This window comes from Trichechus manatus, unplaced genomic scaffold (genome assembly GCF_000243295.1).
Source record: "Trichechus manatus latirostris isolate Lorelei unplaced genomic scaffold, TriManLat1.0 scaffold00050, whole genome shotgun sequence".
NCBI lineage: Eukaryota > Metazoa > Chordata > Mammalia > Sirenia > Trichechidae > Trichechus > Trichechus manatus.
In genome coordinates, this window is record NW_004443986.1 from 9901045 (window position 1) to 9927904 (window position 26860).

General features: G+C 40.9%; 1 protein-coding gene across 1 annotated transcript; it reads left to right on the forward strand.

Annotated features, from left to right (window-relative positions):
• The first annotated feature begins 162 nt into the window (after positions 1 to 162).
• GPNMB (glycoprotein nmb) lies at positions 163 to 25250 on the forward strand. Its single transcript, XM_004377450.2, has 11 exons — positions 163 to 298; positions 6935 to 7087; positions 7590 to 7733; positions 9776 to 9949; positions 13515 to 13673; positions 13997 to 14308; positions 18363 to 18461; positions 19226 to 19328; positions 21357 to 21565; positions 24538 to 24631; positions 25097 to 25250. The coding sequence occupies exons 1-11, from the start codon at positions 229 to 231 to the stop codon at positions 25248 to 25250; spliced, it is 1671 nt and encodes a 556-aa protein (XP_004377507.1). The 5' UTR covers positions 163 to 228.
• The last annotated feature ends 1610 nt before the right edge of the window (positions 25251 to 26860 follow it).

The following is a 26860-nucleotide window of genomic DNA, read 5'->3' on the forward strand; positions in this document are numbered from 1 at the left end:
TGCCAAGAGTGAGTGAGTCAAAAGCATGTGAGTCGTAAGGGGTTGAACTCAAGAGACCAGATCAGGCAACGCTGCTTAACACCATCACATGATATACCCGGAGGCCCTGTATTTAATTGAAATAAGGAGTGGGGGCTCTACAGACGCCAGAGTACTGTTGTTCTCGGAGGCTAGGGCCAGAGGAGTTAAAAGGTAAACCTGGATTACTTAAGTCTGTGAGAATTCAGCATGGAATGTTCCTACTGTTTCCTGGGATTCCTGTTTCTTGCTGCAGGATTGCCACGTGACGCCGCCAAACGTGAGTAACTCTCAGTTTCTGTGTTTAACCATTCCCTGGCTATTCTCTGAAGCGGCAGGGAATGATGTCCTCTGAGTCAGAATTTGGACTGCAGCTGCTCAAGAAGGCTTCACGGCCTCACTTGTTTCTTCTGGAAACCTTTGGGAATGCTGAAACTATAGCAAAATGCCACCAGCTTGATTCTTTGCTTCAGGTTATGGGAAGTAAAAACCATGGAGTCCTCTCTTACGGGGAGCTCTGTTTCCACTACGATTGCTACCCACCCTCCTGCCAGACAGTGGGCCTGGGTGAGGGGCACAGTCTCTAGCCCCAGAACAAAGCAACTCTCCCGACTAAGCCTCCTCTGACTTCCTATCCAACAAGGGAGAAACCTCAGATGAACCGCGGCCCAAATCTGGAGACACGCACTCTAATAACCCCAACCCAGAAACTGTTTCTAATCCCGCTGCTCTTCACAGACTTGTAGGAATTTGTTGCCATTAGTGAGGTTACAGAGAGAAAAGCCCAAGCCCAAACCCTGGTTCTCTAACACATTAAAGGCTGGAGGACTTTTAACGGTGATGAGGAAATCAGAATCTTTGGAGGTAGGGCAGGAGCATCCTTGTTTAAAAAGCTCCTCTTGTGATTTAAATGCACAGCTAGGGTTGAGAACCCTGAGCAAGAGCACGGTCCACTCGTCCAGTGCAGGGAATGGGTGGCAGTGGCAGCCCCCATTGTCCACGTAGAGTTTGTGGAGTGGGAGAAGAGAGTGCCTCGTACCTCACCCAGAAGGTCCAATTCACCCCACTCCAATACAGTAGTGACATTCACTAGTTTAAAAGCTCAGGGGGTCCTGATTCTACTAGACTACTCCATGGGGAAGAGATGAGCCCAAGAGGAAACTGGTCCTCAGAGCAGACAAGGCAGGGCTGAGAAGGGGCCAGCATCTACCTAGTGCCCGCCATGTGTCAATTTCGGCGCTGCTGCTGCACTTCCATTACTCATGTAATCCCCACAACCACCTTTGTGGAGCAGATGTTCCTCTCTTTAGTCAACAGGTGAGGAAACCACCAACTCAGGTTTTGCTTTACACCTGCTGAACCCCAGTCTGAGAGGAGGACCCTGGATATCGGCTTGGGCCCCTGTGCACACCTTCCTTTCACTCTTACACCCTGCGGGAAAGGAAAGTCCTTTAAGCAGGTTGCACTGACAGAGTTGGAGGTTCCTGGGTGGTGCAAACCGCCTGCGCTCATCTACTAACCAAAAGACTGGTGGTTCAAACTCACTCAGCAGCACCAGAGGAGAAAGGCCTGGCAATCTGCCTCCATAAAGATTTCAGTCAAGAAAACTCCATTGAGATTGGTGGGGTGGCCATGAGTTCCCATCAACTCCACTGCAAAGGGTTTGGTTTGTTTTTTGCAGAGTTGGATCAAGGGCGGGAGGTGCTGGTAGGCAGAGGAAGAGTGGGGGAGACGCTGGTAACCATGGAGCCCGCAAGAAGGCCGCGCCCCTTGCTGCATAGGTAGTGGGGCCTGGAGAGGCCGAAGCGGGGCGGAGGTGGGAGCTAGAGGTGGAGGAGGAGGGCGCAGGGCGGGGCGGGCGGACAGACGCGGCTGGGCTCCGGGATTGGTGGGGGAGGGGAGTAAAGGAAGAAGGAGGCGCGCGGCCACTTCTCCTCGCAGCCGCTGAGGCCGAAAACTTGGGTTGAGACCTCGGTCCCGCAGACTCCCTCATATTGCCCCCCCGCCATCTCCTTGTCTCCTCCGACCTGAGGCTCGGAAAAGATCCCCGGTTTTGGACAAGGGAGTCCAAACACAGGGAATGCGGCGGGCTGGTGCCAGGGCCTGGAGAGCCGCTGCCCGTGCACCCCAAAGGAAACTGACGACCCTGGTGCTTGCGGAGGCGGCTGTGCGGCACATGTCTTGTGATTATCCCGTTTTACAGATGAGAAACAGGCCACAGAGAGGGCAAGTAACTCGCCCCAGGCCACACAGCTGGTAAGCAGAAAAGGCGGGCTTCCATCCCTACCCTTGTCCTTAACGAGGATTTGGAGTTAGACAGACTTGGGTTGCCTGCCAGCCGTGAAGTTGAGCCACAAGTGACTTAGCTTCGTTTCCTCATTTGCAAAGTGGGTAATAAGGTTCTTGTGAGATATGTGAGATCAACTAACAAAGTTCTGGGTATGAAAGACATGTTGTTAGCTGCCGTGGAGTCCCCTGACTCATGGCGACCTCATGTGTATTCCTGGGTATTCTTGGCTGTAATCTTTGTGGAAGCAGATTGCCAGGCATTTCTTCCAAGGTGCCGCTGGGTGGGTTCCAAAGGCAGCCTTTCGGTTAGTAGGAGCGAAAACCGTTTGTGCCACCCAGGCCACACGCGTGGTGGCAGTTGTTACTGTCGTGACAGACCTGCACCCAGCCTCACTGTACCTCCTGGGACAGACTCCCTTAGAGTATGCAGTTCCAGCAGATAGAGGGACAGAGAATTGACAGGTCAGAGGGAGACGGGACTCCTAATTCTAGGCCACCTTCTCTCTACCAGAGCCCTGGTGGCACAGTGGTTAAGCGTTTGGATGCAACGAAAAGGCCAGCAGTTCAAATCCACCAGCCGCTCCTTGGAAACCTATGGGGCAGTTCTCTGTCCTAAAGGGTCGCTATGAGTTGGAATTGACTCTACCACAACAGGTTTCCCTTTACCATCGTCACTTTGCTCGTTGAGTAAAGCTGATTTAGCCAGAGCTGGAATCTGGGCTATCACTTTGAGAGGACTCCTCAACCTGTTAGACTGTGTAACAAAATCTGACCACTCGTGGCTTTACTTTGCCAGACTAAATTTTCTGGCCAGGAAAAATAAGAACTGGTAGGATTTAGCAGTGTATCAGACACCAAGGAATTCTTTGCTGTGCATCCTACATTTTCCAATCATAGCCGTGGTATAAAGAAGGAAGGAGAAGGTGTTGACAAAGCAGTTAGCAAGCAGCCCCAGCCGCCACCTCTCCACTTGTGGACAGAGTAGGGAGCCCAAAGTGTAGAGGGAAAAGTCACAGCGGGGCTGGGTGTGACTCCATATTTACATTCACATCCATTCCTCCCTGCCCTCCTTTTAGAGTATGCTTACTATTGCGTTTGTGTTATTTTGTTTTACTTTTAAATTCAACATTTCATTTTGAGATAATTGCAGATTCACATGCACTTGTAAGAGATAATACAGAGAGATCCCATGTGGCCCTTCCCAATGGTGACGTCTTGCAAAGGATAGTACAGTATCACAACCAGGATATTGACACTGATACAGTCAAGACATAGAACATTTCCTTCGCCACAAGGATCCTTCAGGTTGGACTTTTATATCCACAACCATTTCCTTCCCTCCTCCCTCCCAGCCTCTGGAAACCACTACTCTGTTCTACAATTTTGTTATTTCAATAGTGTTATATAAATGGAATCATACAGTATAAAGCTTTGGAACTGGCATTTTTCATTCAACATAATTCCCTGGAGATTCATCCAAGTTGCTCATGTGTCGAAGGTTTGTTCCTTTTTTATTGCTGAGGAATATTCCATGGTATGAATGTACCACAATTTGTGTAACCATTCACCCACTGAAGGACATCTGGATTGTTTCCAATTTAGGGCTATTATGAATAAAGCTGCTGTGAACATTAGTGTACAGATTTTTGTGTTAATATAAATTTTCATTTCTCTGGAATAAATGCCCATGAGTATAATTGTTCAATTGTATGGTAATGTCATGTTTAGTTTTTATAAGAAACTGCTAAACTCTTTGTAAGGGTGGCTGTACTGTCTACCTCACACTAGTAATGTATGAGTGATCCAGTTTCTTTGCATCCTCACCTCCATTTGGTGTTGTCACTGTTGGTTTCGCCATTCGGATAGTTGTGTAGTGATACGTCATTGTAGTGTTAGTGAGCACTTTAGAAATGGCTAATGATGCTGAACATCTTTTCATGTTTTTATTTGCCTTCTGGATATCCTCTTCAGTGAAATGTCTGTTCATGGTCTTTCGTCCATTTTCTAATTGGGTTTTTCTTTTTTTTTTACTGTTGAGTTGTGAAAATTCCTTATATATTTTAAATACTGCCTTAGTCATCTAGTGCTGTTGTAACAGACATACCACAAGTGGATGGCTTTAACAAAACAAAGTTTATTTCCTCACAGTAAGGTAGGCTAAAAGTCCAAATTCAGGGCGTCAGCTCCAGGGGAAGGCTTTCTCTCTCTGTCAGTCTTCTCATCAAACTTCCTTGGACTAGGAGCTTCTCCTTGCAGGGACGCCAGGTCCAAAGGACTCCCTCTGCTCCCAGACTGCTTTCTTATTGGTATGGGGTCCCCAACTCTCTGCTTGTTTCCCTTTCCTTTTATCTCTTGCAGGATAAAAGGTGGTGCTGACCACACCCCAGGGACACTCCCTTTACATTGGATCAGGGGTGTGACCTTAGTAAGGGTGTTACAATTCCACGGCTAATCCTCTTTTACATAAAATTACAATCACAAAATGGAGGACTACCACACAATACTGGGAATCATGGCCCAGCCAAATAGATACACACATTTTGGGGGGGACATAATTCAGTCCATGACAGATACTAATCCTTTGTTGGATTTGTGGTTTGCAAATATTTTCTCCCTGTCTGTAGCTTGTCTTTTCATCCACTTTATATGGTCTTTCACAGAGCAGAAGTTTTTCATTTTGATGAGACCCACTTTATCAATTTTTCCTTTTATGGATCATGCTTTTGGTGTCAAGTCTAAGCACTCTGCCTAGCCCTAGATCTTGAAAATTTTCTCCTATGCTTTTTTCCTAAAAGTTTTATATTTTACATTTAGATCTGTGGTCCGTTTGAGTTAATGTTTGTAGAAGGTATGAGGTTTAGGTCGAATTCATTTTTTTGCCTACAGATGACCAATTGTTCTAGCACTATTTGTTGAAAAAGCTCTCCTGCCTCCATTGAATGTTTTTTGCACCTTTGTCAAAAATCATTTGGTCATATGTGTGTACAACTATTTCTGGATTCCCTGTTCTGTTCCATTGCCCTAGGGATCTATCCCTTGTCACCCTCCTTTTAAGTCTGTATTTTTCCTTGACTTCTGACATTTAAAATCAGGGGAGAAATCTTCATGTTGATTGTGTTTCTGGAAACACTGACTTTCAGTCAGGATCTGGGGAAGAGGGAGACTGTAGGAACAGTGGAAAGAACTGGTTCCTGGCGTTAAATACGTGAATGTTCATTTTCACTTGATTAACGATGACCATGGGAGACTTATATCACTTCTGCAGTCCTGAATTTCTTCATCCATAAAATGAGTGGGTTTGAACTAAATAATTTTCGTTCTCTTCAGACTGAACATTCTAAACCATCCTATGACTTAGTTCAAGTGAATTTCCAGTTGTAAATATTTATCAACATGTATTACTTTTCCTCACTTAGTATCTGTCTCCAGATAGGAACAATCTCACAGAATCACAGGACATTTGGTTTTTTCTGATTTGAAGGCCCAGAGAAAAACATGGCCTGAGGTTTAGTAACGGAATCAAGGCTAGAAATCATTCTGAGACTCACGATCCAATGTGCTTTCCCATACCATCTATCTCCCTTATAAGAAGAGAATAACATGCCACTCCCTCCTCCTACTTGACAGAAGGAATAGAAATAAGAGGTTAGGTGGAATTCATTCAATATGACTTCTCTGAGCACCTACTAAATACCACACCTTGTGGTAGGCCTCTTCCAGGATTTAGGAAAAGAAAACAGAGTCTCTGGCATCTAGTTTCTAGGAGTTCATAGCTAAGCCAAGACACAAGAACACAAACATTGATGAAAGGACAGTTTAAGATAGTATATGATTAGGGGATAGCTGAGTGCTATAGAAAATTTTGCTTTTGGCTGTGAGTAACAAAATACTCAAATAGGTTAATGAGTAAGACACTTTCAGTCTCACACAATCAGTCCAGAGGTAGGCAGGGCTAGAGCAGCAGGTCAAGAATGTCACCAAGGACTCCATTTCTTTTCGTCTTTCCATGATGCCACCCTTGATGTGTTGGCTTATTTCCTCAGATTTGTGCCTCATGGTTAAATACTGCTGCCGCAGCTCCAGGTATCACATCATTACACTACCATCTCTAAAATCAATTTTGAAGGGGAAAAATGGAGTTTATTCTTTAATTTATCTTTTTATAAATTAGGGTTACCTTTCTCAGAAGCCACCAGAAGACTTCCTCTCAGTTCCCACTGGCCAGGATTTCATCACCTGCTCCTGCTCAAACTTTAAGGGAGGCTGGGCAAGTGAGACTCTGGAATTTTGAACTGTTATAGTAGAAACTCTGCCAACAAAAAGAAACAAAAGAGGAAGGATAGAGGCAGGAAATAGCTGCTAAGTAGACAAAGGTGTGCTACAATCCTCACGTGCTCGGCAGTTCAAATCCACTAGCCGCTCCTTGGAAACTCTATGGGGCAGTTCTACTCTGTTCTATAGGGTAACTATGAATCGGAGACGACAGCAATGGGTTATTTACTTGACATATAGGAAATATCATGCATAGGCTTTCCAACCTTGCAGAATGAATATTCTTTTCACCACTGTTAGATAAGTACTAAATGAGGAATAGAATAGACAATTAATTTTTCAAATATTGATATAGGATTCCATGAAGTGCTGAGCGACAAAAAACCTTCTGCTTATATGAGGGACTACAACCAATTAAATGGCTGGTCTTCAGATGAAAATGACTGGAATGAAAAGCTCTATCCAGTGTGGAAACGGGGAGACTCTAGGTGGAAAAACTGCTGGAAAGGTAAATCACAAGATTCAACCCAGACCACTGTAATTTCCTATTTAGGTAACTCTTTAGAATGTAGAACCTTTTAGATCACGTGAGAGCACTCCTGTTATCAAATAGGATGGTACTTGGATTTGGCAGTCTTTCCTGTTACTCCAACATTGTCACTTTCTAAGCCACAGGAAAATGTTTATTCTCCTTAGAGATTTTCAGTTTGGTAGCTCTTGAATAATTTGGAAAATGAACAGATTTAGCCTTAAACCTGACTAATGCAGGAATAGTCATCTTTCAATGATTAGAGAATTCTTTAACTGGTCTAATCTCTTTTAGTCTTCTTGAATGTTGTACTCTGAAAGCTAAAGTTAACCGGGACCCAGGAAATAAATTTAATGTATTATAAAGAGGCATTTGGATTCTATGGTCCTTATTAGTAGATTTAATTTTTCTTTACATGTTTATTCGGCAATGAAAGGAGAAAGAGATGCTCGATCATTGATCTCCATTTTTAATGCCCTAGGAGGCCATTTGCAGGCGGTCCTGACCAGTGACTCCCCAGCACTGGTGGGCTCAAATATAACATTTGTGGTGAACCTAGTATTCCCCAGATGTCAAAAGGAAGATGCCAGTGGCAACATCGTCTATGAGAAGAACTGCAGAAATGGTAAGGAATGCTATTCATGTCACAAGAACAAGGGTTTTGTCTTGTAACTACCAGAGACCCGTCTCATTAACCTCAATGCTCACAAGTACTTCTATAAGTGTCCCATGCTGCTGTCATCCTTCCATACCCTCCTCCTCAAGTTGCATGACAGGGAGGGTGAGAGTTTAGTTCTACCCACCCCCTTCATCAACATCAGCATCAACATCAGTCAAACCTACTTCAGCAAACTGGTGGCTGTCAGCTGCTTGGAAGTCTCTTCAAACTCCATGTTGTTGTATCCAGCTTTATCTTAGTGTGCAGTGGCATATATCTATTGATTCCCGGATTATGGCTTTATTACTTGGAATTCTTTGGGCTACTCAAAGAATAGATAACGTGACAGATTTTTGCTGATCATTTTAATTTCTGTTCGTGAGTATTAAGCAAATGCTATACGGCTAGCACAAATGCTGAAGTGTATATATTTTGTGTTGCTTTGTTCCTAGATAAAGCAGATAAGCTCTTTGTACATGTTAAAGAGCACAAATGAGCACATTTAAATTATCTGGTTAGAACTGTACATTCTCCAAAAAACAGCTAATTACTGAGATTTTGCTGATTAAAAACTGTTATATGCACTTAGAGTCTGACTTCCAAATTTTATTATTTAGAATTTTTATTAAACTGTTGATGTGTTCATTCCTTATCAATTTATCACTTTGCCATGAGGAAAACATTACATTCTGTATGGAAAGGGTTTGGTATTTAAAAAGTGTTAAGTGCTTAATATTTTGTAGTATTTTTTTCTTCTTTTCTAAAAAAAGCCGGCTCTTCTGCTTCAAGTGACAGTCTAGCCATCTGAGTACTTTTATTGTGAAAGACTCCTTGTGACATATGAAAATTTTTATAAAATAACCATCACCACTAAAAGGAACTAGGGCTCTTTGAAGAAATGGCTGATTCCAGGTCTAAGGCAGAGAAAGTACCAGGTGAACCCAGAAACAAGGAAGTGCTTAAAGACAATGGTGTCATGTCAAAAGGACACAGGAGCCAGCTTGGCAGGCTTCCACTGGCCATATTTGGGACAATTTAAAAATCAAAAAAGAGTGATGATATAATAGATTGACGAAAAAGACTCTTTAAAAAAGTCAATGACTGTTGCCTAATGGGTATACAGAGTTTCTGTTTAGGGTAATAAAAGTTTTTGGAAATAAATAGTGATTATAGTTGTACAACATTGTGAATATAATTAATGCCACTGAATTATACACTTTAAAATGGTTAAAATGACAAATTATACGTTATATATAGTTCACCACACACACACACACACAAAAATTAGTTCCATGAAATACAAAAGAGAGTGAAAGGGTTGTTCTAGATGAAAAGTTATTGATCATGGCTTGTTTAAAATGAAGAATTTCATACATACAGAAAGGTATAAAGCAAAGTACGCCGAGCACCTAAATACCCTCTACCTAGATTTTAACATTTTGCTGTATTTGTGCACGCGTGTGTACGTATTTCTTCTTTTCTGAATCATTTGAAGAGACATAAAAGCCAAATGTAGGGTGCAAAACTTGACTGGACTGTGGTGGGGTAGTAACAACGTTGGGGTTTTGTAGAATGCCCTTATTCTCAGGAGATACATGCTGAAGTCTTTGGGAGCAGAGAGTCAGGATGTCAAATGATTCAGGAAAAAAAGATAGAGATAGAAAGAGTATGTCAAAATGAAAAGACAAAGCATCCTTCAGTTTGGTTTGAATATGTTTGTGATTTGGTGACCCAATATGAAAATAAATATCAAATTGAGTAGTATGTCCAGATTGAACTTATCCTGAATAATTGACTTACATAAAACTTTTTATTGAAATATAACACATATGCAGAAAAATGCACAAGTTATAAATGTACCATCTGATGAATTCTGGATATTAGAGTTTTAGTTGTCCGACTATATTTAAACTGGTCATGAACAAATATTTAAGTGTTTGATTCAGGCTCCTTATCATTGGGCATTCTGAGTCTACACATAATCGTGATTTGCTTCTTTCTCTGTTTAGATACTGGTTTGTCTCCTGACCCGTATGTTTACAACTGGACAGCATGGACAGAGGATGGTGACTGGGGAGATGGCACCCACCAAGGCCATCACAATGTTTTCCCTGACGGGAAACCTTTTCCTTACCCCCCTGGATGGAAGAAATGCAATTTTGTCTACGTCTTCCACACGCTTGGTAGAACTTTTTTTTCCTCCGTATTTTTCTCTTGATTCAATCCACTTCAACAATTACAGAAGTGTATCAGTATTGACCAGTATCGGTGCATCATTATCAACACATCGATTTGACCTCCATTATCTGCCCCAAATGGCCATTTAATTGCTGGCTAAACTCCAATAAGTAATTCAGATAATTTTGTTCCCATAATAACAAAATAACATTCTATCTTATCTCCTTTGGGCACACTGAAATATATTTGATTGAATGCACACTTAGACAACAATTTTCCCTTTTTTCAAAGCCAACAGTCATATTTTAGACCATCTGCAGGTGGTAGAGGAACAAAGATGGATTCTTTATAGTCTACATGATTGGTTGGAATTTTTCAAGTCCCCTTAGCCTTTTCCCTACTGTCTTAGTTATCTAGTGCTACTATAACAGAAATTCCACAAGTGGGTGGCTTTAACAAACAATTTATTTTCTCACGGTTTAGGAGGACAGAAGTCCGAATTCAGGGTGTTAGCTCTAGAGGAAGGCTTTCTGTCTCTGTCAGCTCTGGAGGAAAGTCCTCATCTCTTCTGAACTGCTGCTCCTGGGCAATCTTCATTTGGCTTGGCATCTCTCTTCCCCCATCTCTGCTTTTTGCTTGCTTGTTTAATCTCTTTTATATCTCAAAAGAGATTGACTCAAGAACACCCTACACTAATCCTGTCTTATTAACATAACAAAGACAACCCATTCCCAAATGGGATTATAATGACAGGCATAGAGGTTAGGATTTACAACACATATTTTGGGGGGACACAATTCAATCCATAGCACCTACCTATCCTTAAGTTTTTAACCTTCTTCTCTTTTCTTACTTTATAATTGAGAATTTTAACACAGACTGTAACAACAGTTACCCTGTTAACTTTCTTTGCTTGGGTGGAAATCTTGGTTAGCCCTGCCGAATCCCCAGGACACCAAAGAATTAGCTAAGAAAAAAAACAGATTAAGCTCTTTATTGAAGATAAAATTACTCAATTTTTTCCTGTCTAAAACAGTAATGTAAAAAAATATTAACCTTTATTTATTTGGATGGCACATGAATAAGCTTTTTTTTTTAATGTATTCTTTGATTTTTTATATTCTGAAACAATTTTTACAAATTGAAGAACCTTATGCTCTTTGTGGAGCCCTGGTGGCGCAGTGGTTAAGCGTTTGGCTGCTAATCAAAAGGTCAGCAGTTTGAATCCACCAGCCGCTCCTTGGAAACCCCATGGGACAGTTCTCTGTCCTAGAGGGTTTCTATGAATTGGAATCAACTCGATGGCAGTGGGTATCTTTTTTGTAGAAAATTTGGAGAATGCAGAAAAGTACAAAGGAAAGATAAAAATCATCCAAAATTAACAACAGAGATTGTCATTGTTAACATGATGGTGTTTTCTTTAGTAATATTTCTTGATTCAGATTATAATGTATACACGTTTTTGCTTAATATCGTGAGCATTTTAAGATATCATTAAAACCTCTTTTTACATATTGATATTCCACTGTGTAGAAATAAAATAACTACTCCAATCTTCTTTGCCATAGTCTACCCTCTTACCTTCTTTTTTTAAACCACAAATGGCACTCACTTTATTACTGATGAATTGATTATTTTTAGGAAGAGCAAATTTAGGTTATTAGAAAGGCTGTTAAGTTCTTAGCTTAAAATATCACCAGGTGCCAAGTATTTGAAAACTCCTACAAATAGAGCAGCGTTCAAATTTCTAAATGTTTTTGCCTTCATAAAGTAGAAAAAAATGCCTTTTTCTTAAATTAACTTATTTACAAGCCAAAATAAAATATTAATAATACACATCAGTTGAACAAAGTACAAAATATATCAAATATTATGTATTAACTCTATGCTCATCTGTTCAAATCAGTTGCTTTAAAATTGACTTCTTTTACAACGACATCACGTCCCTGTCAGTTAACTCAATAAATGTCATGATTTCTTTGACCTGTCACTCCTACAGCAGAATTCTGATAGTTTGCCTGAAGTCACTTTCACTCACTAACACTGCAGTTTCTTTTTAGCCTAGTTATCATTTTATTAACTTAAAATGTCTTTATTTAGAATTAGCCTTTGCCCAGAAATTGCTCTGTTTCTAACACGACTGTTCTGAATTTCCGTCTTCCCCAAAGTCTCAGAGTTAACTGATATTCTTTCTCAAATAGTCTTGCTTCTGTGGCCTCATCTCACAGTGCCAGAGCTAACATTTTCCTCACGTATGACAAATGCCCTCAGAGGAACCTCTTTCCACTACAGCCTCCAACAGAACTGCCCCTGCATCTCAAGGTGAGGGGGGATTCTGAAAACATATCCCTTAGGAGATCAGGGTGCTTTTCTGACATGTTTCACCGTATGGTAAACATGGTCTTCCAAACATCCCCTTACAATACCTGTACTTGCCAAAGGCAGATCTCTGCTGGGCACCATGATCGGATTAGAAGAGTCCAGCTAGTCAGTGGCAGTTAGATTAGAGGAAGGTTAGAGAAAGAAAATATGACTAAAGGGCATCCTAGAAATATGTTTATAGGACCATTCCACTCTTTTTTATACCCACCACACTCTATTTCTTTTTCATCATTTACTGTATTTTTATATAGAAATACTGTGAGAAAATGTGGAGAATCCCAGTCTCTTAAAAAAGAGCTGCTTAATAATATGGCTGAAAATAGTAATGTTGTTATAATAGATAACATTATAGTTATCTATAATAAATACCTATAGTAGATATATTACATAGAATTAGAGATGTAGATACACTATAGATATATAGTATATACAATGATCGATAAAAAAACAAAACCAAACCTATTGCTGATCCCAATTCATGGTGGACCCTTGTATTACAGAGTAGAACTGCTCCATAGGGTTTTCTTAGCTGTAATCTTTACAGAAGCAGATTGCCGGCCCTTTCTTCCATAGTACTTTTAGGTGGGTTTCAACTGCCAACCTTTAGGTTAGTAATCGAGGGCAAACCATTTGTGCCACCTCTCCTCCTCCAGAGTAGAACTGCCCCATGGGGTTTCCAAGGAGCTGCTGGTGGATTCGAACTGTCAACCTTTTGGTTAGCAACCATAGCTCTTAACCACTGACATAGGTAGTTCTAATAAATAATGTAGTTTTTTTTTTTTTTGATAAATAAATTTAACTCCCCTGGACACTTCATCATTACATTAAATGTTCTCTACTGGAAAAAAAAAATGTATTTTAGGTGCTAAATCACTTACTTATAAAGAGTATTTATTTGTAAACTAAAAACTGGCTGTATTATCCCACTAAACAGTTTGCATTAATTTAGTCCTGATATGTGCAATTATGTTTCTATAACTTGTGGCTTTGTTTTGTAAAGCTTTACATAGAAATAAGCACTAGGCCATCTTCCCTTCTAAAACAGCGAGGACCATATTCACATCCTGCTTTTCCCTCCCTGGAGCGATCTCTTCCAAATCGTGGTCACTAGTCTTTAAGAAAGAACACCAACGTCCTATAATGATCGTGTGATGTAGCCAGTAACTGAAAATTACCATCCTCTTAAAGGTCAGTATTTCCAGAAATTGGGACAATCTTCAGCGAGAGTTTCTATAAACACAGCCAATGTGACACTTGGCCCTCAACTCATGGAAGTGGCTGTCTATAGAAGACACCATCGGGCATTTGTACCGATTGCAAGAGTTAAGGACCTGTATGTGGTAACAGGTGAGTGATGTGAACTGTAAGTTAACTGCAAATAAAGTACTTCGTGCCGGTATCATTAGTGGGCTAAGAAAGAGTTAGAACCAACTGTTCTGGATTAGATTAGGATTCACCTGCACTCGTTCCCAAATTTGTACATTTAATTATATTGTATTCCATCTGTTTTCCAGAATAACTTAGGGAAACTAGAAAAATTAAATATGAAAAGGGAAAATGATGTTGAATAATCCCTTATTTTAATATTTTTAACCTAAAAGCACCATTGAAGTCCTCCACTTAAAATCAAGCAACCATGCATTCTTTCTTTTTTTTAATGTGTGTTTTAGATCAGATTCCTGTATTTGTGACTATGTCCCAGAAGAACGATCGAAATTCATCTGATGACACCTTCCTCAGGGACCTCCCCATTATATTCAATGTCCTAATTCATGATCCTAGCCACTTCCTTAATGAGTCTGCCATTAAATACAAGTGGAACTTCGGGGATAACACTGGTCTATTTGTTTCCAACAATCACATTTCAAATCACACGTACGTGCTCAATGGAACCTTCAGCCTTAACCTCACCGTGCAAGCTGCAGTGCCTGGACCTTGCCCTTCTCCCTCACCCAGACCTCCAAAACCCACCCCTTCTTTAGGTAAGCGTTTTCCAGGTAATCTTTGAGGAGGTCTCCTTAACAGCTAAAACATTCACATAGGTTGTTATTAGGTGCCTTTGAGTCTATTCTGACTTATGGTGACCCCATGTGACAGTACAACTGCCCCCATAAGGTTTTCTAGGCTGTAATCTTTATGGGGAAGATCACCAGGTCTTTTCTTCCACAGAGCTGATGGGTGGGTTCAAACTACCAACGTTTCGGTTAGCAGACAGCACTTGACTGTTTGCACCTACTAGATCCCTAGTTAAGAGGATTGTGTAGAGACCGCAATGATTCCATTCTTTGCGTGTTGAGTTTTTTTTAATTTGGCTATTTACCTTATTACTTGAGTTGAAAGAATTTTTTATTTATTATAAATTGTTTCCTGTTACTTTTTTATTTTATTGTGCTTTAGGTGAAAGTTTACAGAGCAAATTAGTTTCTCATTAAACAACTAATACGCATATTGTTTTGTGACGTTGGTTGCCAACCCCACGATATGGCAATACTCTCCCCTTCTTGACCTTGGGTTCCCCATTTCCACTCATCCAGCTTTCCTGTTCCCTCCTACCTTCTTGTCCTGCCCCCGGACCGTTGTGCCCATTTAGTCTAGTATACATGGTTGAACGATGTGTGTTATTGTTTTATAGGCCTGTCTAATCTGGCTGGAAACCCTTGTGGCAAAGTAGTTCAGAGCTATGTCTGCTAACCAAAAGGTTAGCAGTTCGAATCCACCAGGCACTCCTTGGAAGCTCCATGGGGCAGTTCCACTGTATCCTATAGGGTCACTATGAGTCGGAATCAACTTGACGGCAACGGGTTTGGTAATCTTTGGTTATACCTGTTCATTTTTTTAACCACTTAATCACCCATTTTAAGCCTTTAGAACATGGAAGCAGGGAGACAGTGTTTAGCCATTTTGCAAGTAGAATTCGGTGACTCTTACAAAGCTCTTTAAAGGGTGCTGGTGGTGTAGTGGTTAAAGGGCTCGGCTAACCAAAAGTTGGTGGTTCAAACCCACCAGCCACTCCACAGGAGAAAGATGTGGCAGTCTGCTTCTGTAAAGATTTCCCTAAAGACTTAGAAACCTTATGGGGGCAACTCTACTCTGTCCCATAGGGTTGCTTTGAGTCAGAATGGACTTGACTACAGTCGGTTTGGTTTTTTTGGTTTATAAAGCTCTTTGACCCTCCTAATTTATATAGGAGGCCCTTTCTATATATATAGATGCTTTCCCCTTGTAGCCTATCACATTTCTGTTTGTCTCCTGTATTGCAGAGCTAGGAGAAGACACGTTTACCCCTGTGAACATTCAGGACCTCCCCACTTTCCTCCCTCCTCCTCCATTTTTTTCTCCACTCACCTGCCCACACCTACCCAGTTATCCATGAATACAATGCCACACTTGAAACCAGTTTCCAAATGGCCAAAGAAATACTTTAGAGTATTTCTGGAGTTAGCAAGCTGGAAAGACCCCAGACATTAAAATTGCTCTGGATGCAAGGCATAATTAATTAAATCCCACCCACTATTAATAGTGTATAAGAACATTCAAAAAGTTCTTAAGAGTCCACTTTGGAAAGGGTTAGTCTCCATCTGTTTCCTTGCCCCACGCTATCACCACCCTTACCCACTTGGCCATTAAGACAGTTTAGTACCCCAGAATCAGGGGTAATAATAAGCTGACATTCTCTCACTGGTCCCAAGAGGGCGCCATGACCAAGCCCAGAGGGAACACTCCATCTTGATCTCCTGAGCTGTTGTTTTACTAAAACCTGTCAGTAATACAATGAGATCTTGTTAAATCAAGCATATCTAAGTTAAGACACTACAGTCATTATTTCTGATTTTTATTAATTCTTTTTTGATATGTTTTAAATTCCAAAATTAATGCACGTTCTTTAGTAAAAATTCACACAATGTAGAAGTCTAGAGTAAAAAGTAAAGTCCCTTTCGCACTCTCCTCCCAAGAGTTAACCACTATTAATAGCTTGGAGTATTTCCTTATAGATCTTTTTCTATGCATTTATAAACTTATGTAAACATATAACACCAAAAAAACCAAACCCAGTGCCGTCGAGTCGATTCTGGCTCATAACGATCCTATAGGACAGAGTAGAACTGCCCCATAGGGTTTCCAAGTAGCGGCTGGTGTATTCGAACTGCCAACCTTTTGCTTACCAGCCAAGTTCTTAACCACTGTGCCACCTGGGCTCCGTAAATATATATGGATTTTGTTGTTTGGGGTTTATGTAAATGGGTTCATGCTATAAATATTGTTTTACAGCTTGCTTTTTTTCACTTAACAAACATTATAGACATTTTTCCATTATGGATATTCTATAACTTATTTAGCCATTCTCTTATCGATGGATGATTAGGTTAATTCTGTTTCAATTACAAATATTACTGCATTGAGAATCTTTGAACATATAACGTCATTCTGGTTCCATAGGAGAACCAATTTCTTTATCTACAAGTATTGATGGCTTCCTTAAAATAAGAGAGCTAGGTATAAAATTCAAAACTAATTACAGATGCCTTTAACTTCTGCACCTAGAAATTCCTGAATGATGAAAGAAGTCAATGTTAGTCTGTTTTGAATTGCATGTTTATTAAGCTAGCTTGTTTTTCTTAGAAGCTACTTATATCATAGCACGTGTAAAAATATATTTAAGACAATGAAAATGTATTTGAAATTTCTGTTATTATTTTTCCTAGGTCAGACCATAAGATATAAGACATATAGTTACCTTATGAATTAGTTAAATTTTACAGCAAAGGGAAACTTCCTGGCCTTATATAAAAGTGTAAGATCAAGTATAGTTAATCCCGAATGCCTTAAAGCAGCTGTGAGTTGTGGGGGAAGGGTAGGAATAAGTAATGGGACCCATTGTGATAATCGGCATCAGCCCATGACTTAAAAAATGGAAGTGGGATGGGACACTTGTTCTCTAGAAGAGATAATTTTCAGCTATACAGGGTCTATCAAGGGTCTTGGATTAGCAAGTACTGGATTATTATTCGGCCAAAAATTGTATTCTCTCTGCTTTGATAAGTGGCTTCATAATAAAGCACAGCCATAACAGAAACCAAACGCAACCACAGGAGTGAGACAGAAGAAGCAGAGTTGAAGAGGCAACTCAGGTTGATGGTTAAGTCACAGGGCAGAGGAGTGCGCATTATTTTTGAGTCACAGAATTCTCTTACCTTCCATTTTTCAGACTTCAGTGAGTAAATCTGAAAAACAACCTTTGTAAGACTGATGCTGATCAGTGAAATACTGTATACACATACATATGTTATAACACTTCGTATTTACATAAACAAAACCAAACCCATTGCCATCGAGTCGAATCCCACTCCTAGCGACCCTATAGGACAGAGTAGAACTGTTCCATATGGTTTCTAAGGAACGGCCGGTGGACTCAAACTGCTGACATTTTGGTTAGCAGCCGAGCTCTTAACCACTGCGCCACCAGGGCTCCACATATTTACATAGATGTATATAAATATATATTACCAGAGGAAAAGAAACAGATCTTTATTAACTTGTGTGGCAGACATGAGAGGCATGTTTTACATTTAAGCCTCACAGTTCCACCCGAGGAGGTCGGTGAGGTGAAGACAGGTTAAATGATGTACCCAAAGTCTGAAATATCTAAAAGCAAGAGGAGCTAGAATGCGAGCCCAGAATACCTCACTCAAAATTCAAATGTGACTTTTGTCTGTCATGGTAGGCTTGATTTCATCGTGATTAGTTGTATCACAGATTTAAATATGGTTTCTACCTTTCATTTTTTTCCTGTGTTTAAACAAGACACAGAATTGTATTTACCAACCTAATTTAGCAATTATAACCATAACGGCTCTCACATCTGTATGAATCATTGCACATTTAGATCAAATTTCTGCAGCAATTTGAGCAGTAAAGAATTATTGATGTTTTTCTGAAGGAGCAGATAGACAAATGTTTTGGTTTTTGGTAATATCGTGTACATCTCCTTTTACATAGGTTGCAACTACTCTAAAATCTTATTTTCAAACTCTCCAGGTCCTGCTGATGACAACTCCTTGGAGCTGAGTGAGATTCCTGATGAAAGATGCCAAATTTACAGATATGGTTACTTTAAAGCCACCATCACAATTGTAGGTAAGGCTGAAGACCAGCGGGGGAAGGTCATGAGAATCCATCTAAGGCTAACTCCAGAGAGGTGGAAGCAGGGAGCAGGGGCCCCCACTGCCTGTCAGAGAAGATGCCACACTGTCCTATTGTGTGGGTTCCCACCTACTTTTCCTGGTGGAAATGAGCCTTATGTGAGGCCCATGGATGTCATGAGCCTGCCCTGGGCCTGGCTCTAGCCCTCCACCTCAGCAATGGGAATGAATGAGGGGGTTGAAGGAAGGCCAGTATGGAGATCCAACAACTTCACTCCTTCCTCTAGCTAGTTTTCACAGTCACTTCTTGTGTGTACAAAAGGGGAACGGACAGGGTCACCACACACAGATGTACATTGTGTACAGAAAAGATGAGTGGGGTAGAAACCCAAGCTGTGATCCCCGGGGCAAGGGTGCCTCCAGGACTCCACCTCAGAGAAGCCCTGAGCCTGAGGCTGCATCCTTCCTGGGGCCTAACCTTTTCCTGAACCACCTGTCCAGAGGGGGTGCTGCTTTCTAAGGCATACACAAGCTTTGAAAATAAAAATCTAGCTTGGACTCAGCTCAGTTTGACTTTTGAGAATGCTGCGTGGACACGTAGCCAACCTATGGGAGTAGGTTCCCGGATCCAAGCTGTTTGAAAATTTTGGTGAGAAGGCGGTCTCTGTTTTACTGTTTGAACTTCTGCTTTGTTAAGGTGTGGTTGGCTTTGTTTCTGTTGTGTTGTGATGTGTTTTCCTGTGGGGGTTGTTTTGTTAGAGGGAATCCTGGAAGTTAACATCGTCCAGATGACAGATGTCTTGATGCCAGTGCCACAGCCTGAAAACTCCCTGATGGACTTTGTCGTGACCTGCCAAGGGACGTGAGTACATTGTCTCAGGCGGAGGGATGGGTCAACGTAAGGACCCCAGGTCAGAGCAAAGGCCTTTACCACCACCATTCTCCCCTTCTGAAAAAAAAACTCCTTGCCATCAACTGAGTTCCAATAGAGTAGACCTGCCCCATAGAGTTTCCAAGGAACAGCTGGTGGATTTGAACTACTGACCTTTTGGTTTGCAGCTGTAGCTCTTAACCACTGTGCCTCCAGGGTTCCCTGCCATTCTAAGTGGATTTAAATTCCCAATTTGTCAGCAATACCTATCAACAAAGGACTTACAAAAGTGCCCACAGAGGTGCTAGCAAGCATGCACTTGTTTTGCTAGATTTGAGAAATAACCATTACCTTTAACTGTTAAGTTAAATAATAATTATCATACTTGCTTGAAAATTTGCTATGCTCTAAGCACTTTCCATTTGTGATCACTCTGAATCCTCACAACAGTCCTATGAGGGTCCTCATTTTACAGATGAGGCAACTGAGGCACACGGTGATTACAGAACTTGCCCACGGATAGAGCACGGGTCACAGGCCTGCCCTCTGGCTCAGAGCCCTACTCTGGAGCTCCCTGCAGACTCTCCTAAGTGGGCAGGAAACTGCTGTGGAGTTGTGTGCTAGTGTTAATACCAATACCTGAGAAATCTATCTCTCTTTATGATTTACAAAGCTCTTTCTAATGCACTGTATAATTTAATTTCATCATGACTATAATAAGGAGAGTCTGGGTGGTGCAAATGGTTAACACACTCAGCTGCTAACCAAAAGGTTGGAGGTTCAAGTCTACCCAGAGGCACCCCGGAAGAAAGGCCTGGTGATCTCCTTCCAAAAAATCAGCTATTGAAAACCCTATGGGGCACAGTTCTATCTAACACACATGGGATTGCCATGAGTCAGAATCAACTCGACAGCAACTGTATTTTTAATATATATAATAAATTAAATATAAATTAATATATAAATGATACTCCAATGGACTAATTAGGTATACTCAACCAATTAACTAATTTACATATAATATATAAATTAATGAAAATGTATGTGTGTGTGTATATATATATGTATATGTAAATCAAAATAATGGGACAGTACGAAAATGTGCCCTTTTTGGTAGAAAGGACTAGCTAAGCATTGCCTAGCCAGGGAGAGGAGCAGAATGAGGATGGCAGGAAATAGTGTTAAGCACTGACAATGACATGACTATGACTGAGGAGTTAAGCCACTGCCAGAGGTCAGGGCCTAGTGAGGAGAGAGACTGCTGTCACCCTAGACCCTCATCAGATCCAAATCTCAGCTTGCCTATCCATCCAGAAAATCTGTCTCGAACTGAAGTGGTGGCTAAGACAGTCATGCCATGGCCAGGTAACTTAGTGGTTACAAGGACAGTTGAATACAGCAATCTGTGTGTGAATCCCAGCTCCACTTCTAACTGAGAGTGTGACCTTGGACTAGTTACTTCTCCCCAAGCTGGTTTGTCACCTGTTAAACTGGGGTAATAAGACTTTCCTCATAAGGTCATTAAGAGGAATAAACAGGATCATGTAATCTATTTAAACCCAGTGCATAGCACATAGTAAATACTAAATAAACAGCTGTGGTTGCTGCTGTTTTCAGTACACTTCCCCAGGAGCCTAAGCAGGGCAGACTGGCATTTAATCATATCTTTGCCTAACGCCTACGAAGCCATCTTGGGGATTCTAGGGAGCCAGACTGTAGAGGGAATGACTTGAGCTTTGCACAGCTTCCAACAACTCCTTGGCTTGGGGGAGATAATTTCTTCCTTCTCCACCCTCAAGTCCTCACCTTCCTGAAAATACAGAGGAAACCGTAGCTCATCACCCAGGCTTGTTTAAGAATACATTTCATATGGCCAAGTGAATGTCGTATGGTTTGAGTAACAGTAAGGTGGAATCCAGTTTCATAGAAGTGTGATGGTTTTCCCTGTTTAAGCTGATATTCCATTCCCCTCTCACCTTCTGCACCATCCGTGCCCTCGTCTGCCCTCCCATGCCTCAGCAATCCCACAGAGGTCTGTACCATCATTTCGGACCCCACCTGCCAGCTCGCCCAGAACTCAGTCTGCGAGCCTGTGGATGTGGACAATAACTGCTTGCTGACAGTGAGAAGAGCCTTCAGGGGAACTGGCACGTACTGTCTGAACCTCACTCTGGCCGATGCTACAAGTCTGGGCCTTACAAGCACCCTCGTTTCCGTCCCTGTCCCTGGCAAAGGTGAGTTTGTTTAGGAGTTGTATGAGCATTTCATGTTGTAGGCAAAGTGTGTGTCCAATAGTAAGGTTATTTAGAGCTTTGCTGTCAATGTTTAATTTTATTTCACTATAAAACTCATGGAATTATTGTAAATAAGGATTTAATAACTGGCATTAAAATCAAACAGCAAATGTTCGTTGGGAAGTGATGAGAGAGAGACCCAGTGAAATAGTGGCCGAGGAAAAGCCTTTGATGAAAAATTGGCTGTAATCATGGACCAATATTAATGGAATATGATCACCGTGTCCTTGAATAGATTTGTATTTCACAGGGAGAGTGTAAAACTCAACATCAGAAAAAACCGCAATGTTCTGCAATTAAACTACAATAAAAGGGAGGCTGATGATAGGATAACTTACATAGTTTTCATGAGAATTCACCTAGGTAAAAGTATGAAGCCAAGAAGAGAAATGAGAAACCAAGTGGACTCCTGGCTCGTTCTAACTTGCCACGCGTCCTCTCTTTCCCCTTCGTAAATTCCACCTGGCGTTGCGCTGAGACAGTAACAGACCAACTTACCTAGTCCTCGGTTGTTCATCAGGAAATCAGCATTTGGCCCTCCTTATGCTTGACTATGACTGAGGTAAAATGTCAACAAAGCAAACTAAGGAATTTCATTCAAAAATTCACATTTACTGGTGACATTCAATTCCTCCCAACCCCCAAATTAGGGCTCTACCCGTTAGCCCTAACTGAATTTCAGTTATAACTGACTTTGTTGTAAGCTATTTCTTTACCTCTTAGAAGAAGTGCTACACGGTGGAAAGAAGGGAAAAGGTTAAATTGTGTACACATTGCACTGCTTATTTTTTTCCTTAATTTGAGTATTATCAGGTGCAGTTTAATGATTAATTTACTTATAACCACTTTGGACTTGGAGCTTATGGTATCTCACAAGGTAAAATGTACTTAAACATATATTTACCTATTAACCATATAAAAGGCAGCTTCAAAACTAGTGAGAGGAAATAAACTTGAGTAATACATAGAATTATTTGTATGCGGGCTTATTATTATTTTAAAAAATATTTTATTTTGTTTTTGGTGGAGGTTTACACAGCAGTCTAGGTTCCCATTCAACAATTTCTACACAAATCGTTCAGTGACATTGGTTACATTTTTTACAATGTGTGAACATTCTCATTATTTCCGTTCCGGTTGTTCCATTTCCATTAATCTAGTTTCCCTGCCCCTGTACATTCTCATCTTTGTTTTAAAGTAATTGTTGACCATTCGATCTCATATAGGTGATTTTTTAAAGGAGCATGGTACTTACAGGTGATATTCATTATTTTTTGAGCCAATGTATTCTTTAGCTACAAGGAGACCTGAGGGCTTATTTTTGGTAAAATCAAGGTACCGATTTTTAGAAGAAACAAAGGTGGAAGAGAAGAAGAGTTTTTGCTTCATGTAGGGTGGGATGAATTGGGGCATGGGGTGGAGAGCTGGGGAGGGCAGGGGCAGAGCGCGGCAGGTCAGAACCTCTGCATCTCAGTAAACGTGAAACTTCAAAGCAGTGACCTCCACGAGCTGCTGTGGTTGTCACTCCTCTGTGCTGCCACTGCCCAGAGATTTTTTAGAATTACCTTTAGAGTCATAGCTCATTCTGTGAAACTTTCTCAGTGCTGGAAAATTGCTCTTCTCTTGGCTGGATTAGATGTTTAGATATTTGCTTTCCTTTCAGTCTTCCTATAGTGAGTGATAACTTTATATGTGACCTAAGCCACTTTTATGAACCAAATAAGAAAGCTCAGAAGGAGAGCTGTTAATCCAGTGGGGATTGTAACTTGATAACTTTAGGCCAGCCCATTTAGGTTTTTTTTTGGAGTCCCTGAGGGGTGCAAATGATTAACATGCTCAGCTGCTAACCAAAAGTTGGAGGTTCAAGTCCTCTCAGAGACACCTTGGAAGAAAGACCTGGCAATCTACTTCCAAATTTCAGCCATTGAAAACCCTATGGAACACAGTCTAGTCTGGCATGCATGGGGTCGCCGTGAGTCAGAGTCACACAAAAGCAACTGGTTAGGCCACCATTAGGGTTTGGGCTTTATTCTATGCACAAAAGGGAGCTGTTGGCAGATTTTAAGCATGATCTGATTAATATTTTTCAAAGATCATGCTGACTGCTGATTGGAGAAGGTTTGTTGGAGGGAAAGAGTAGAAGCAAGTGGACTATTAAGAAGTCCTCTCGGGGGACAGATGTTGGTGGCTCAGACTTTGATGGTGGCAAAGGAGATGGAGAAGAACTAGATAGACTCTGGTTATACTTTGGTTGTAGACACTGGACTAGTTGATAGATTCTGGAGTAGTAGAATTCTAGTCTAGCGGGCTAGAACAATGTGTAAAGAAATCATTGCAGCACAATGTGATGAAGGCAAATGGCAGAGAGACAAGTGGAGTGTTGACACAAAGGGAGGCGTGACCCTCTGTACTCATAAATGTCCGGAAAGGTGTCACGAACAGGTGGACACTTGAAGGAAGCCAGGGGAAGGGCATTCCTGACAGGCAGAGAGATGGAAGTGTGAAAGAGTGTGATAAGTATGGGCTGCTCCAAAGATTTTTAGCATGGCTGGAAGGTAGATGGGGAGAGTGAGAGATGAGGGCAGAGGAGGGAGCAGGTGGATCACAGAGCCCCTCACCACATGGGCACTGCTGGGTCAGCCGAGACCTGAGCAGGCATCTCCAGGACGTGCCATGTCTCTCCCTGGGCCCCTAACACAATGTTCTGGACGTGCTAACTCATTCTCTAAATGGAAGATAAGCTGGCCCAAAGACTATGTACTATTTAATGGAAAAGATTACTGAAAGCACACAGGGATCCATGTATCTTCTGAGATAGCTCCTTTCCTTGTTTATTTAATTGCATTACAAGCAACACATCCTCTGGGTGGAAGAGGTAACTAATATGGTCTTGCTTCTGTTTTAAGACCCAGCGTTCCCTTTAAGAGTGGTAAATGGGGCCCTGATCTCTGTCAGCTGCTTGGTGATACTTGTCATTGTGGTCACCCTCATGGTGTACAGGTAAGTTTCTGATTCTAGTATTTTAAATTACTTTCATGTACTGTCATAAATAGATAGCACATTTCTGCACAGATATGCCATTTTCCTTTTGTGTTTTTTTTTTTTTTTTTTTTGCTTTTAAGCATTTTGTGTGTGAGAGGACACTCTTCTATTGAATGATGAATACCAAACCAGCCTATTAATTTTGCTGTGTGTTTTTTTTTTTTAAATCTTAAAAATACTATCAGACGGCAGTAACTTTACAAAATTGTGTCTACATGATGTTTAATATCTGTATGACTTTATAGTAAGCAGGTACATTTCTTGCATGAAGAACAGAAAATACTTTCATAAGTCCCATGTCTTATAAACCGTAGATTAAGTTAAATGGAATTAACCCTTTGTGTACTTGGCGTGTAAATGTTGTGAAAAGCAACATACTCCAGCTGAAGATCTTTTCATAACCGCCCAACTCCTTGCTTTCAGAAAACACAAAGAATACAAACCAGTAGACTACAGTCCTGGGAAAGTGGCCAAAGGCAAAGTCCTGAATGCTCTCTTCAACCAGGCAAAGGCCACGTTCTTCCGCGGAAGCCAGGAGAAGGATCCGCTGCTCAAGAACCAGCAGGGAATTGTTTAAACCTTCAGCCTTGTCTCTGACCAGCAGCACACTCTCAGTGTCGATTATGTGGGCCGTGCTGGAGGGGATGACTAAGGATTATAGTAAAATATATATTGTGACTTAGGGAGGTCTAATTCTTTTTGTAGGTTTGAAGAACAATTTAACATTTGATAGGTTTAGAGACATTTTAAAGAAGTAGAGAGGAATTATACTGCACGCACACAGCCTCAGCTGTGTTAGGTAACCGATAGAATCACTGAGCAGTGCTTCCTTTCATTTTTCTTTAGGTTTTATTATAATGTCTCGAGTGTTTAGTAGGATAGACATACTGTGTCCCAGGAGTAGGGGAGAAGGTACTATTCATTAAGGGTCTGACCTAGCTTAACTGGAAAGGGGCCAGACACTTTCTAGCTTGCCATATAACCATATGCATAAAATCACTGTATTCCTGTCCACAACATCATGTTCCAAGCTAAATGAGTCCTATTTCCGTGAACATGCATAAGCTTCCGTTGACAGACCCAGACTTTTTGTGTGATGTACACACTTGTTATATCAGGGGGGAAAAGCAAAAAAACTAATCAACTAATCTAACAAATAGGCGTGACTATTTTGGTTACAACCTGTCCTGCCCGGCTGTGTGAAGGAATGGTATTCATTCAATCATTTATTCCTTGGACAATTATTTAGCACTTTCTATATACCAGGCACTGTGCTAGATACCTGGTCCCTGTCTTCTAGAGAGTTGACACTCTTATGTACATCTCTGAATTTCTGCACATTCTGGTGTACATATTTGAAATCCTACACTATGGTTTTCCAAAAGAGGAGGCCCTTGGTTTTCATACCAGTTTCTCTATTTGAATAATATAGAAATTTAATCAGAAGGGTTTTTACCTTAATTTGTAACTAAAACAATCTACCATATATCAAAGATGACATTCTTTCTCTCTCCTTTCTAAAAAATAAAGTATAGAAAAAGACAAGACTTTGGTACTGTAATTATTTTTCAAGTTTGTTTGCTTTTCCATTTTATTTATAGTTTTTGACACATTAAAAGTTGTATAATGCCACCCCATAGAGCATTGATAATGTCGTATTTTATATTTAAAAATGTATGTATACAGTATGTGGCACTTCATTAAAAAAGTTTAACGTGTAAATGTATGTAATCAGACCAATCTAAAATAAGAGATATTCTATGAGAAACTTTTATGGACTCTTCAAACAGCCAATATTATATTAAAAGTAAAAGTAGAGGAATTATTCTAGACAGGGATTGGTCAAGTTGTTCTAGAAAGGGCCAGATAGTAAATGTTTTATGTTTTAGGGGCCATGTAGTCTCTGTCACAAATACTAACTCTGTCGTTGTAGCACAAAAGCAGCCACAGACAATACATAAATGAAAGAGCAGGCTGGGTTCCAGTATAACTGTATTTACGAAACAGGGGAGAGTCAGAAATGGCCCATGGGCTGTGGTTTGCCAATGCCTGTTCTAGACTAAAAGAGTCTAAACAGACATAGCAACCAAATGCAATTTGGAAATCTAGATTGGATCCTGGCTTGAAAGAAAAAAAACAAACAGCTATGAAAGATATTCTTAGAACAACTGGGAGAATTTAAATATG

What these genes read in the sequence shown, in the direction of transcription:
- GPNMB (XM_004377450.2), top strand. Translation starts at nt 229, where the DNA reads ATGGAATGTTCCTACTGTTTCCTGGGATTCCTGTTTCTTGCTGCAGGA. An exon ending in GTGGAAAAACTGCTGGAAAG is followed by an intron (nt 7,088 to 7,589) that starts GTAAATCACAAG and finishes TTAATGCCCTAG; the next exon opens with GAGGCCATTTGCAGGCGGTC. An exon ending in GTCGTGACCTGCCAAGGGAC is followed by an intron (nt 19,329 to 21,356) that starts GTGAGTACATTG and finishes CCCATGCCTCAG; the next exon opens with CAATCCCACAGAGGTCTGTA.